The sequence below is a fragment of the Eretmochelys imbricata genome, chromosome 5, assembly GCF_965152235.1.
Source record: "Eretmochelys imbricata isolate rEreImb1 chromosome 5, rEreImb1.hap1, whole genome shotgun sequence".
Taxonomy (NCBI): domain Eukaryota; kingdom Metazoa; phylum Chordata; order Testudines; family Cheloniidae; genus Eretmochelys; species Eretmochelys imbricata.
In genome coordinates this window covers 16,111,926-16,125,546 of record NC_135576.1, presented here as the reverse complement: position 1 = coordinate 16,125,546, position 13,621 = coordinate 16,111,926, and the positions used below count along the sequence as shown (strand labels likewise).

Here is a 13,621-nt window from a genome sequence, read left to right as displayed (position 1 = left end):
TAAGGTTGGATTTAATGTTTCCTTTACTCTGAATAGCTCCCTGATCTTTGCTGGCTGATTCCTTGGAGCCCTGGGAGAATTTTATTTATTTGACACCCCTTCCAACATGAAGGAAACGGCCCAATCCTGAAAAATCCTGAATAGATGGATCAGTTATTAATTTCTGTTGCAGTAGCCCCTGGTCATTATCATTAGATTAGGTACTGTATACACAAATCATTGGTTCTAAAGGCTTTAAAATGCCATAAGGGGACACAAACTCCTGTTCTAGTACAAGTGACAACCTATGTCCAATAGTGGCCTATGTCAGGTACTACTTGGGAAGTTTAAAAATACTGCACAATGCACCCGTTCCGTTGTGCCAGTAACACAATGAAAGCTATTTTGTAGTGAACTTGAATATAGTGAAACTCTGTTTTGAGGGAAGAGGAATGAGGCCTGTGGATTTTCACTCTACTTAAAGTAAAGTCCAACTCTCTAATAAGTGGGTTCCACTGTGAAGTGCATGACTTACGCCCTATGTGTATCTGGTAGGTGTTAATGTTGTATGTCAGTGGGACTAAATGCCCCAATTTCCTATTGCAGAGTCAGAGCGATAAGAGGGTGGGGAAAAGCTAAAAATAGCATGGACAGCCTTTAGAAGGTGTAGGGTGTAGCTTTGTTTAGATTGTAGCTATGCTGATTTACACCAACTAAGATTCTGGTCCATAAGAGTCTGAACCAATTTTTAATCTTAACATGATATTTTTCTAACTACCCAGTTGCAATGAGTTCGATGGCTTAATTCTACATTGCATAAAGAAAGATTTCAGTTATCATTTTAAATTTTTATCTTTAAATTCCCTTTTTTTCCTGTGAGGGGGGAGGTGCTGATAAGTGGCATACCATTGCCAATATTGAATTGTGTTAATGGGCTCGGATTGGTTCCCGGCAATGTGTTGCCACTAACTGGCAGTTGATAGTATCAGGATTGCTATTAGGCGGAATACACTGTAGTGGAAATACTTATCATAGATCACCATCAACGTTACAGGGATGGCTTACAGTGTAGTGTTCTGTTCAGTTCAGCTTCTGGGGGGGGCAGGGAGGGAGCACCACCCAGGCCAGCTCCAGCCCCACCCCCAGCCGTGGCCCTGGCTCCAGCCTCAGTTCTGTCCCCAGCCTTGGCCCCTGACCGAGGCTGGGTCACAGCTTCTGCTCCCAGCCCCACCCCTGGCCTCGGCCCCTGGCCACACCTCCGTTCCCGGCCCCCATCTCTGCCCTGGTCGTGGCTCCATTCCGGCCCCAGCCCCGCCCCCAGGTGCAGCCCCAAACTCGGCCCCCTTACCCTTGTCCTCGTAGCCCAGTTCCCAGCCCCGGCTCCCAGGGGAGGCGTTACCGTGAAAAGTTTGGGGAGCCCTGATATAAAGCGTTGCATTGCAGTTTTGGCCTGTTGTCCACGGGCAAAATTCCGCTCTCTTGAGTGTCACGCTTGTGCTGTGCATTGGTTAATTGTTGCCCTCCATCCCATAGGTGTCTGTGTTTTATATGCCTCATTTGTGAAGTGCTTTGATGACCTTATAGAGCACCTTTTGGTAACTTGGAAAACACGATAGATTCAAAATCAGAAACAGACCATAAAGAATATATGTCTATGCAAGATTGAAAGAACCCTTCATCTTTCTCTCACAGCAGTTAAAATTTTCAGTTTTTCACTGCTGACCAAGACAAATTTTACCCACTAGGAGAAACCTGAGATGCATTTTTGTTGGTGCTTGATATAAATGCATTGTAAATAATTTAAAGGGTCCAGTTGCCTCAGTCAGTGAAATAGTCGACTTTAGTTCCATATATCTCATTTGGCACCAGTGTTGTGGTCAGGTGAAGTGAGGTAGGAATAATGAAAAGGCCTCGTCATAGCGTTGTAAATTTACACTGCTGGCAAAGCTGTAATCAGGGTTAAAAATCAAGGAGTGAGAAATGTCAGCCTGACTTGGCTTTTAGTCCCACAGAACGTATGCCTGCTCCTGATTACAATTGAAGGCACTGACGGCATGGTGAAGTCGAACCAACAGCTCTCTGAAAATATAAACCACTTGTATTTAGCTGCATTTCCTAGAATTCCTGATCTTTTGATCCAGTGTTTGAATAGATGACACTGTTTCCTGTTGAAAAATCCTTTATAGGGAATGACTAGCAGAGAATAGTGGTGCTTCATTTACGTTTTTTAATGGATTAAGCAGCCAGTCTGTTCCTCGGGATGTTGATTTTAGTAGAACAAACTTCCTTTAACTTAGTGGTAGACACATGTGCTTCTGCGCATAATCCCCATAGAACACGTGCATGCGGCTGGGTTTGCGGCGCTGAGATTGTTTTCCCGTAACTGTATGAAAGCGTGGCACATACACACAGCTAAGAATGTAGCTTTTTATAAAATATCCCCTTCATTCAACTGTCTCCACTGACAGCCCTGGGAATTCGTCAGCTTCCTTTAGGCTGAACATCTCAGCCATGAGACAGCAACAAAAGTGACCTTGATCACAGTTGACTGCTCTCCTTAAGGCTTTCTTCTCTCTCGCTTTTTATTTTTTATGTTTTGTTTTGTTTTTTTGGCCAGTTTGTGCAGCGAGAGGTAAGGCAGAGGCGCTCTAAGAGCAACAGGGAATAAGCCATGTTTAAAATGCCTTGGATGGGCCTGGTGGCACTCAGTGCATCTTGCTGAGCAATGGGATCCCAAGGCTTTGTATGAGGGGCATAACTCATTCCCCTAGGTTTTGGCCTAGTAGAGGCTCGACAGGTTCACATGCTGCATAGATTTAAATGAACAGACAGAAGTGGAAACGCCTGCTGAGGGTGACTGCAGAGAATGCTGTTGGCAGCATCTACTGTAACAAAACAAGTGGTCAGTTGCTTATTCAAATAGGGCATATTTATTTAAGATATTATAACAGTCTATATTTATATAGGAACTTTTTGCCCAAAAGGATCCTAAAGCACTTTACAAATTTAATAAACTAATATAGGGTGCTGTACAAACTATATATTTTCTTGGTTTGAAGATCTTACATCTTCATACCAGTATAGGAGAGGACATGTACAATACCCTGTGAAGTTAAAACTATGAGAGCAATTTAGCAAGGCAGACTGAAATCAGATAAATGCTATTTGGTCTGAAAATGGGGGCTAACACCCCGACTGTGTGAAAAGTGCTATGGGATCTTTAATAATAACAAATGGTCAGTGATTTTTCATTCTATGGCTCATTCTCCCACAGCTGTTCAGTGCCCCTTAAAAGCCTGATGGCATGTTGAGGCTGTAATGGCTCAAAGTAAAGTGTCATCATCAGCATTTTCTGCCACACCTAAGTCTCACAGCCAAGAGGAAGGATGGCCCAGTGCCTGGGCATTAGCCTGGAACTTAAGCGACTTGGGTTCAATTCTTTGTTTCGCCATAGACTTCCTGTGTGACCCTGGGGAAGTCACTCAATCTTTGTGTCAAAGAAAAAGACAGTAAAATTTGTGTAAAATGAGCTAAGAACATTTTGAAGATTAGTAGACTAAAGATTGTGGCGCGTCCAGTGTCACATTTCCTGAGCTAACTGCACCTCTGATCCTTTTGTGACCATCTAGAGGGCACCCCATTTTGATCTCAGACATCTAGCTGTCACCTCTCTTGAGGCAGAATCCCATGACACACACTCTCCCCTTCTAGAGTGGGCCTTAGGCTGCAGAATTCTACAGTTTACTGTAATTGTCAGGGACAGGGACAGGTTTAACCAGTGAGGAGCCAGCTCTCATAAAAACAAAGTACTGTTTGTTCAGAACAAAAGCATTTCAGAGAAAACCTATCTTTAAAACAATAGACAGCTTATTTGTAGGTCTAATTTGTCAGGCAGTTACCCATCTTCCACATGGAGACCCTGACACACATTCAATGAATTAAAAACGGATAAAGCATGGGCCTCAAAAAGTAATTGTAAATGGGGAATTATCATTGAGTGGGTATGTTTCTAATGAGGTCCTGCAAGGATTGATTCTTGACCCCATGCTGTTTAATAATTTTGTCAATCACTTGGGGGAAAAAAACATATAATCATCACTGGTAATGTTTGAAGATGACACACAATTGGGGGAGTGGTAAATGAAGAGGACAGGTCACTGATACAGGGCAACCTGGATCTCTCAGTATGCTGGGTGCAAGCATATAATAGTCACTGTAATATGGCTAAATGTAAATGTATACATCTAGGAACAAAGAATGTAGGCATGGGGGACTCTCTCCAGGGAAACAGTGACTCTGAAAAAGATTGAGGAGAGGGAGGGGGAAGGTGGGAGCAAGCAGCCAATTCACACAGGGCAGGGGAAGTCAGAGAGCTTTCTTCAGTTCTGACTGGAATGTCCAGAGGTCCCTGCTTTGGCTGCTTTGTTCCTACTAGCTGGAGTCTCTGGCTGGCTGTTCTCTGCAGTTTTTCCCCAGAGTCACATGGTGGCGGGGAAGGGAAGCACCCCTTGTATTCTAGTACCCCCATATAAGTACGTAAGATAGATGGAAGTACTTTCCCAGACTGATCTTGCTTAGCCATTAAATGTAATGAGATCACATCACAAGGGAGCATGCAATTCTTTGAATGGGGTGTGGGGCAGGAGAGGTTATATAAATAATCCACCTGTGCCCTGTAGTGGGATTAAAGTCTCTCACAATATGGTTTAAAATGCAAAAGTATGAAACTGGAAGTTCCTGATACAGTACAGCACTATTGGCCTGCTTTATTTTTTGTCAAAGAAAGTCATTTATTTCAGATATTTGAGAACAGCCAAGCCATGTTCATATACACAACATGAGTGTGACTGGTTTGGGCAAGACTCTGGGATTTTAAAAAGCCAGAAATTTCTTGGCATTTCAGTTTTTATAATAGTGCTTTTTAAATGAGTTCACATATTATAATAAATTCTGTGAAGAGGCTGCTAGGTCTTTCTTAAATTCAAATATAGATAGATAGACACCTAGTCCTACAGTTCATCAAATTTGGTGTATTTTGATGACACAGTTAAGTTTGAAAAACTGTTCACCAAATCACTCTGTTTCGTAGGCATATTAAGAAAATCTAGAATCTTGTCTTAAGTTTTTTGTTTGTGAAAACCTGTCATTTTGCTGCAAAAGGCTGCCTTTGTTTTGAAAATGATTAAATTTCTGTCCTGAGCAATTAATAGACTTTGCCCAAGCACAGGAATCTTACTGCTTTTTTGCTGGTAGGGATACAAAATGTCTTACCCTGAGTAAACCATTTGAATGTTTGCATCAATATTAAATGAGAACACTGGCAGGGGATGGGGGACAATGATGGTTTTGCAGCAGTCAGGCCAACAAGAGCTGGGTTACTGAAAAAGGGATTGGGATGATGGCCTATTTTGTTTCTCAGATATTAACAAATGGAACAGATGGCAACACTCTTGATGTAATTCACATTACTCATTGTTTAGCAATGATCTTGGAGCTGTACAGAACCCTGAATTAGTCCCTGCCCCAAAGAGCTCAGTCTGAGACCTATATATAGATCTGCAGTTCGTGTAGATCAGTTGAGTGCTATTGACTTCTATAGCGGTATGTTGACTTTTATAGCTGAAGATCTGGGGACACACTGAGAAATCCAGATGGAGTAATAACTTAGGGGTTTGGTTTCTTAATTAATACCTGTTACTATAAACTCATCCTTGTGCTCCCTTATGTAATGTCCCTTGGTGATGCCAGCCTTGAATTCTGCTGTATTACACTCTCTTCCACCATTTTGACATCTTCCATGCTGCCTGCTATGTGTGGACTGACCTCCCTAAACCTGGTACCAAGCCATCTCCCTCTGCTGAGTCCAGTTCCTCCTAAAGGCTCATTTCTGCCATCACCTATAAGACATGGGCTAAAAGTGTTTAAAAAATAATAATGTAATGAAACCATGAAGGTGTGTAGTATCTATGCCTTTGAGTGCTCGTGTGATCTAATTGTAAACCTCCTTCCTCTCCTTTGTGTTTTCTAGGTTCCTAAAGGAACTGACCAGAACTGGGCACAGAAATTATATGACAGACATTCTAGCAGCCAGCACTTCCAAAAACCTCGAATGTCCAATACCTCCTTCATTGTCGTTCACTTTGCAGATAAGGTATCAGGGCATATACTAAACACGCAGCACGTTAAACACGAGAGTTTGTGATGACTAGTCAGGATGGAAGGGGTTTGCATTAGGAGTCACTTTTTTTTTAAACCACATTTAGCTATTTAGGCAATGACTTTCCAAGGTGCCTAAGGTATCTGGATACCAAATTGCCATTTTATTTTAATTGGGCATTCAAATCTCTTAGTAAGCACTTAAAATCTCAGCCTTAGACTTTGTACTGAGTTTTAAACAGGGATAGTTGAGTCTTCTGATTTAACAAAACAAACCTCCTTCAGAGAGCTGTGTCAAATTAACATTAGTAGAGGTTGCTACATACAGGAAAGATTGAAACAAGGACATTTTCTTGATGGCCAAAAAATCTTGTGCTTCACAGGTGTAAGATATGAGTGGAACTGGGACCATTTTCCCTCCTCTGTGAGGGAGAAAACTCCAACTTTTGATTTTCCAAAGCTTAGAGGCTGATGCTGTAACATCCAGTAATGGTCTCAAGCTTTATTTAAAACATGATTTGACAGATATTGCTCAGAGCAGGCAAAAATCTGTGAAGAGGTTGTAGTTACCCATATATCTGTCTCTGTGTCTAAAATGGAAATCAAAAGCAGCTCTGAGTAAGGATAAAGGAGTCAAGTGACACTAATGCTACTGCCAAGTAGTGTGTATTGTCCTTAATAAAGTCTGAGTCTTTTTATCCTAACTTGAGTGAATTGCGCTATTCACAGGTAAGGCTGGGACTTGAGTTCCATTATACACCTGATTTTAAGCACATTCTCACCAAATCTTCCAAAAGAAGATATTCCCATTTCAAATTCTGCATGTGTGATCGCTGACAGTTAGTGATTTGCTTGAATTTGAATTAGAAAAAAATAGGTTTTACTCAATCTTTTGAAGACTCATCCAGTGCTTTTTGGCCAGGTCTTACTTGAAAAACAACGGATTCTAAATTCCAAAAAAAATGTACTTGCAAGAGAGATTGGGTGAGACCTAGCACAGAGCTCTCCAAGATCTTTTGAGACTGAGGTATGGGTGGTTATTCACTGGCTTACCAGGAATGCCAAAGTGGGCCTTTCAAAGCGTGCCATAGGTGCTACAAGTACTCATATGAATGGTAGAGTCCTGGAAATTTTGCAGTTGACTTCAGTGGGAACAGGACTGGATCCTGAAGGGGGTAATAGCTGGGTAAGGTACAGTGTTTGAATTAAGTGTTGTAATGCCTTGTATCTTACACTCAAATATTTTATATTAATAGGATAAACTGGTGTGACCTTCCTCACCACTTTTCCCCCATTCATTCAGCCGTATGCGCTACCTTTCCAATGAGTTTATGGCAATATGATGATGCCTAAAACCGTGCGAGACTACACATCGTAATTACAGCAAGAGACTTGCAATATGCTGACTAATCTGAGGATAGGTCTATACTTCAATTAAACACCTGCAGCTGGCCAGAGTCAGCTGACTCAGGCCCATTGGAGTTGGGCTGCAGGGTTATACGCTTGCAGTGTAGACATTTGGGCTGGGGCTGGAGCCTGAGCTCAGGACCCCAGAGTTGGGAGAGTCCCAGAACCCAGGCTCCAGCATGAGCCTTAATGTCTATACTTCCGTATTACAGCCCCACAGCCCAAGCCGTGTGAGCCCAACTCAGCTAATGGTTGCCAGCCAAAGGTGTTTAATTGCAGTGTAGATGCATTCTGAGGGGTTTAACCACCATTCCATTTCTCCATTGCTTTGTGTGGTAGGTGGAGTATCAGTCTGATGGATTTCTGGAGAAAAATAGGGACACTGTATATGAAGAACAGATCAACATACTGAAGGCCAGCAAGGTAAGAGCAGAAGGTTTGGAAAATAGTCCACATAAAACCAAAGTTCGCATTACTGAACTGTTCTGATATCTTTGCTCATTTTAAAACACCCAGGAGCGTGTGCAAAAGCTCTTACAGTCTACATGGTCAGGAACAAAAATAAAAAGTGAACTTAAGCTGTCATTTTACCCAGGTGTTCTCTTCATTCATGTAACCTGCAATCTCCTCCCTGCTATATATCCCCTGTCATGCTTAAGGTCCTAAATCATGACCACCATCTTTCAATCAACTTGGCTTGATTGGAACCCCCTTCACAACCTGCTGACCCTACTCCTTAGTCAGTCAGGGTAAAGATCACCCAGTACAGAGGGCCAGCCCAAGAGGATTTAAGTGATGCCTGGGATTTGTGCTGGACGTCTACATGGGAGTGATTTCACTTCCAAAGAAGTGTCACAGCTCAATAACAATGAAGCTTTCTTTTCTTCCTCTCTCCCTTCCTGCCCTTCTCCCACCCTGGGACTATGTGCATGGTCTTTGAAGCACCTCCAGCCTCGGCTGATCCAGAGATTAAAAGACCATGATCAGGAATTAAACCCATATGTTGCAGGTGGTATTGCAGAGCATTTCTTTTAACCTGCTATCCTGGGCCATAAATGCAATGCTTGTAGATGAAAAAGCATTTACTTTTTACTTCATTGCAGTATACCACAGTTATGCTTGTTGCTTCCATGTAAGCTATATGTTCACAACTCTATTTTTTTTTCATTTTTATTAAATAGAGAGTTAATATAGCATTAAGGTAGAAATATCAAGGAATCTGCATACAAGAAATTCCAAACATTGTCACAGCTCCCATAACATTACTGCCCACATATGCTACGATATGCAACATTAACGAGTAATACGTTAAGGTTTACAGCGAACAACAAAAAAGTTCCTTGATCTCTGTGACACTAAGAGCATCCCAATGCCAGAAGGCAAGGGGCTCCCTGGTATCTAGCAGTGAGTTCAGCTGGTGAGACCAGCTCAGTATATCCCAACTCACTACTGTTATAATCCGTATCTGAAAGGTGTTATGTGATGTCACTGAAAAACTAATAACATGCTGGTTATTAATATCACTGAAATGTTTGTAGCAACACTAGGAATTATGGATGATCTCTGATATTATGTTCTAGAGACTGTAAAAAGACAAAGGAGGAAAAACCAGGTTTTTTTCCAGACAAAGGGGAAGGCAAACACCTCTGGCTCAGTAGCAAACCAAGCCATATGTGAACAGAGACATGGACGATGGACTGTTCATATCCATCAGAGGTTGTAGGAAGGCTTTTGCGTTGTAAAATCACAGGAGACTGCAAAATTGGCATGGTGCTGACTCTCCGGGGGACATAGCAAGCTGAGCTGAGCCCTGAGAAAGGTGGGCTTTCTGACCTGTAAGACAAAGACAATCCCTTTTGAGGAAATACAGAAGAGAGAGAGAGAGAGACTCCACCTTTCTGCTTCACCTTAGGAGACAAAGGAACCAAACAATTTGATCTTTGTTATGGGTCCTGGCCAGGCTGGCCAGCAAAAGGAAAGGGTGAGAGAAACCATCTTGAACAAAGACTGTATCTTGCTAGATTTGAGTTTTAGATGCGTGTCATCACTTTTAGATTAGGGATGTAAATACCATTTTAAAAATTAAGCGTTTAAACGATTTAAAAATATGTTGTTTAAACGGTTAACTATTTAAGTGGCTCGGGCCTGTCTGGCCAGCATGGCTGGAGCTGGGGTCACTCCAGCGGGGTGCCGTGGCTACGCCCGCTCTGTCTGGGTAGTGCCACTCCGGCCAGGTGCCGAGCGGGTTAACGGTTAAGGTGGTTAACCAGTAACACTATGCTTTCCAGTTAACCTTTTACATCCTTATTTTTGATGTTTGTAACCATTTCTCCTTTTATTCTTGCTACGTGATGTCACTTAACCGATGTCCTTTTGTTAATAAACTTGTTTTATTTTTACTATAAATCAGTCCATGCTGTGCTTGAAGAGCATGTTTACTCCAGGTTTCAGAGTAACAGCCATGTTAGTCTGTATTCGCAAAAAGAAAAGGAGTACTTGTGGCACCTTAGAGACTAACCAATTTATTTGAGCATAAGCTTTCGTGAGTTACAGCTCACTTCATCAGATGCATGTAGTGGAAAATACAGTGGGGAGATTTTATATACACAGAGAACATGAAACAATGGGTGTTACCATACAGACTGTAACAAGAGTGATCAGGTAAGGTGAGCTATTACCAGCAGGAGAGCTGGGGTGGGGACCTTTTGTAGTGATAATCAAGGTGGGCCATTTCCAGCAGTTGACCAAAACATGTGAGGAACAGTGGGGGGAGGACGGGGAAAAAATAAACATGGGGAAACATTTTCACTTTGTGTAATGACCCATCCACTCCCAGTCTTTATTCAAGCCAAAGTTAATTGTATCCAGTTTGCAAATTAATTTCAATTCAGCAGTCTCTCATTGGAGTCTGTTTTTTAAGTCTTTTTGTTGAAGAATTGCCAATTTTAGGTCTGTAACTGAGTGACCAAAGAGATTGAAGTATTCTTTGACTGGTTTTTGAATGTTCCAATTCTTGATGTCTGATTTGTGTCCATTTATTCTCTTACGTAGAGACTGTCCAGTTTGGCCAATGTACATGGCAGAGGGGCATTGCTGGCATATATCACATTGGTAGATGTGCAGGTGAACGAGCCTCTGATAGTGTGCCTGATGTGATTAGGCCCTATGATGGTGTCCCCTGAATAGATATGTGGACACAATTGGCAATGGGCTTTGTTGCAAGGATAGGTTCCTGGGTTAGTGTTTTTGTTGTGTGGTGTGTGGTTGCTGGTGAGTATTTGCTTCAGGTTGGGGGGCTGTCTGTCAGGCTAGGAACCTATCCTTGCAACAAAGCCCGTTGCCAACTGATGGTGTCCCCTGAATAGATATGTGGACACCACATAAAAAGTAAACCCTACAGGTGCAAAAGCCCAGAAGGCAATTTTTTTCTTATGATTTTAGGGTCATTACACAAAGCAAAACCATTTCCCCACGTCCGTTTCCCTTCCCGGCCCCGGCTCGCCTGCTGGCAATAGCTCACCTTACCTGATCACTCTTGTTACAGTCTGTATGGTAACACCCATTGTTTCATGTTCTCTGTGTATACAAAATCTCCCCGCTGCATTTTCCACTACAAGCATCCGACGAAGTGAGCTGCAGCCAATACATAGCCCTCAATGAGGCAGCCACACAATTCAAACGAGCTGAGATAGTTGTGGAAGTTGCAGAGTGGACCGAAAGGGTGGGAATGGGTAATATAAAGAAGAATTGTGACCATCAAAAATGGGAAGTGCCACAGAAACTGATCTGAGAGTCAAGAAAAGGGAGGCAAAAAAGCGGCAGTATATTATAATCTCTCACCAATGTTACAGGGTACCTGCCCCTGTGGCTTTCTCTGCTGTGTATCTTATAAACCCACTGGCTCCCAGATCCAGCAATTCTAATAGAGTATCTGACTTTGAATAATCAGTTCCTTGAAAAAGGGCTCTTTGGCCTCTGAAGATTACAGGCTCCATCAGCTTTGCAAGCTGTAAACTTGGTAGGTTTCTTGAACAAGAAAAAATTGGCTTCTGGAGCATGCAACTGAGTGGAGTGTCCACATCTTTAGCACGTGTTAAAAATAGATAGGAAAGCTCTAATGTGCATCAGTGAGATTACCAAATTTGAGAGCTCCTCGTTAATTTTACATTTGCTTCAAATGTAGTTTAATTTTTTAAGATCTCAATGAGATCAGCTGAAAAAGTCAAGTTTGAGAAGAATAGGACTTAGCATTTACAGGTTGCTTATCTGAGAATCTCAAAGCACTGTACAAATATTTATTAAGAGATGGGCCTGAACCAGAACCCCAGATCCAAACACCCACATTTTGGCAGAACCGGATTCAAACTTTGCAGCTCAGTGCCTTCTAATGTAATTGATATTTAATTACAGATAGGTAAACTAAGGCACCAAATGGCTAAATGACTTGTCCTAAATCAGATAGTCAGTGGCAATGCCCAGAATAGAACCCAGTCCTGGATCTCAGTAACTTGCTCTTATGTCCTGATAGGATTTCATCTATTAATTTTGTATCACACTCTTAAGATCTTTAAATGAATGCAAACCCCTCTGCAAACGGTTTTGATTAATATTCAAATAAGGCGGTCTTTTCTTTGACTCCCTGATTTTAAGAAAATGAGGTACCCATAAGGATATTGGAAAATTCTTTTGATCTGGTCCAATCCTTACAGGACACAATCCTATTTATTCTCATCCTACAACTTAAAAATACCCTGTTGTTGTTTTTGTTTTTCATTTTACCAACTCAGTCCTCTAGTTCTACAAAGTCCAGCCATTGAACTGAGACTTGAAAAGTCCTAAAATCAGGGTATAGATTTTGTATACAGTTCTGGAGAACAAAGTCTTGACGTCAGTCAGAATACTAGTGCTGTGTATGCACAGGCCCGGCACAGTATTCGTTCGACAAGAAAGTGCAGTTTGGTGTCCTGAGAGCAGCCATGCTATAGAATCGTGTACCAGTAAAGCGCAGATCAGAGCAAGCATTTGCTAACCTGTCTGTCATTCCTAATATGGCTAACTGTTGAATTCCCTCCGAACCTTGCAAACAGACATCTGTGTTCCCTGTTCAGATGTAGGCCCCTTTTGTCTCTGTTGGCTTTTTCTTTCCATTCATCTGAAGCCTCTCAATGAAGTGAAATTAACCTGCCATTTATCTGTTTCCTGCAGTCTGTTCAATGTCCCATTAGCTATGGAGCGAGGCCATTCAAGTCTGGTTTATTTCCCAGGAGCCTTGTCGTGCCTTTCTACCTTGGTTTAACAACTAGCAGGGATACCAGTGACCTCCAAAACCACAACAAAATGAGCAAGAACATGACAGGAGGGGAAACGAGTGAAAGCACTTCTTGTGGGGACTTTAACCAGGAGTTTTAATATGGATATAAATATAACTAGATTCAGAACGGGAAACTAATTGAGCATTGTCAGCAATTCGCTCTGGTGTGCAATGATAGATTCATATGAAAATGCTGAGGTGTGCAATTTTCATGTCCACGTGGGTAATTTCTGGTCTAATGACTGTGGAAGTGGGCTTTAATAATGTTCAAAGTCAAAAGCTTCATGTCCTCAGGAAGCCTGCACAATTTACCTTGCAAAACTATATAATTAGAGCTTACTTAAAACGCCAGGTAATCTGTAGGAAATAGATGCCGCATGATGAATTATTCAGCCAGTTCCCTGCATGCTGTGATGAGCAATCCTGCAGCGGTGATAGTGTCTGAAAGATTTCTGTTGGATTTTCCTGTAACCCTTAGATTCACACTGCAGTTGAGGAGGAGAACAGTTATTAGAGCAGCCCTGAACCCTGGATACACATCTGTCACCTGCAGTTCACTCATTTAGTATTGGACAACCTGAGTTGTGGGTTTATTACCCAGTACTGGGTTTATTACCAAGATATTTTCCCTCTCCCCAATTCTTTCTTAATTTCACAGGGCCAAATGCAGATGTGATGTGCAAGGTGATGTAAATTACCAGTGACCAAATGCATGTAAGGGAATTTAAGCTGTTGTGATTTACATGGCAAGGCATGGGTGCTGAAACT

The 13,621-nt window shown here is 42.0% G+C and overlaps 1 protein-coding gene across 1 annotated transcript in view; it reads left to right on the top strand.

Moving 5' to 3' along the window:
- The window catches only part of MYO5B (myosin VB), a 244,499-nt gene that overhangs the window by 107,151 nt on the left and 123,727 nt on the right, over positions 1-13,621 (top strand). Inside the window, exons 13-14 of the mRNA XM_077817114.1 lie at positions 6,008-6,130; positions 7,882-7,965. Of these exons, the coding sequence (XP_077673240.1) occupies positions 6,008-6,130; positions 7,882-7,965 (207 nt within the window). The remainder of the gene's footprint in view (positions 1-6,007; positions 6,131-7,881; positions 7,966-13,621) is intronic.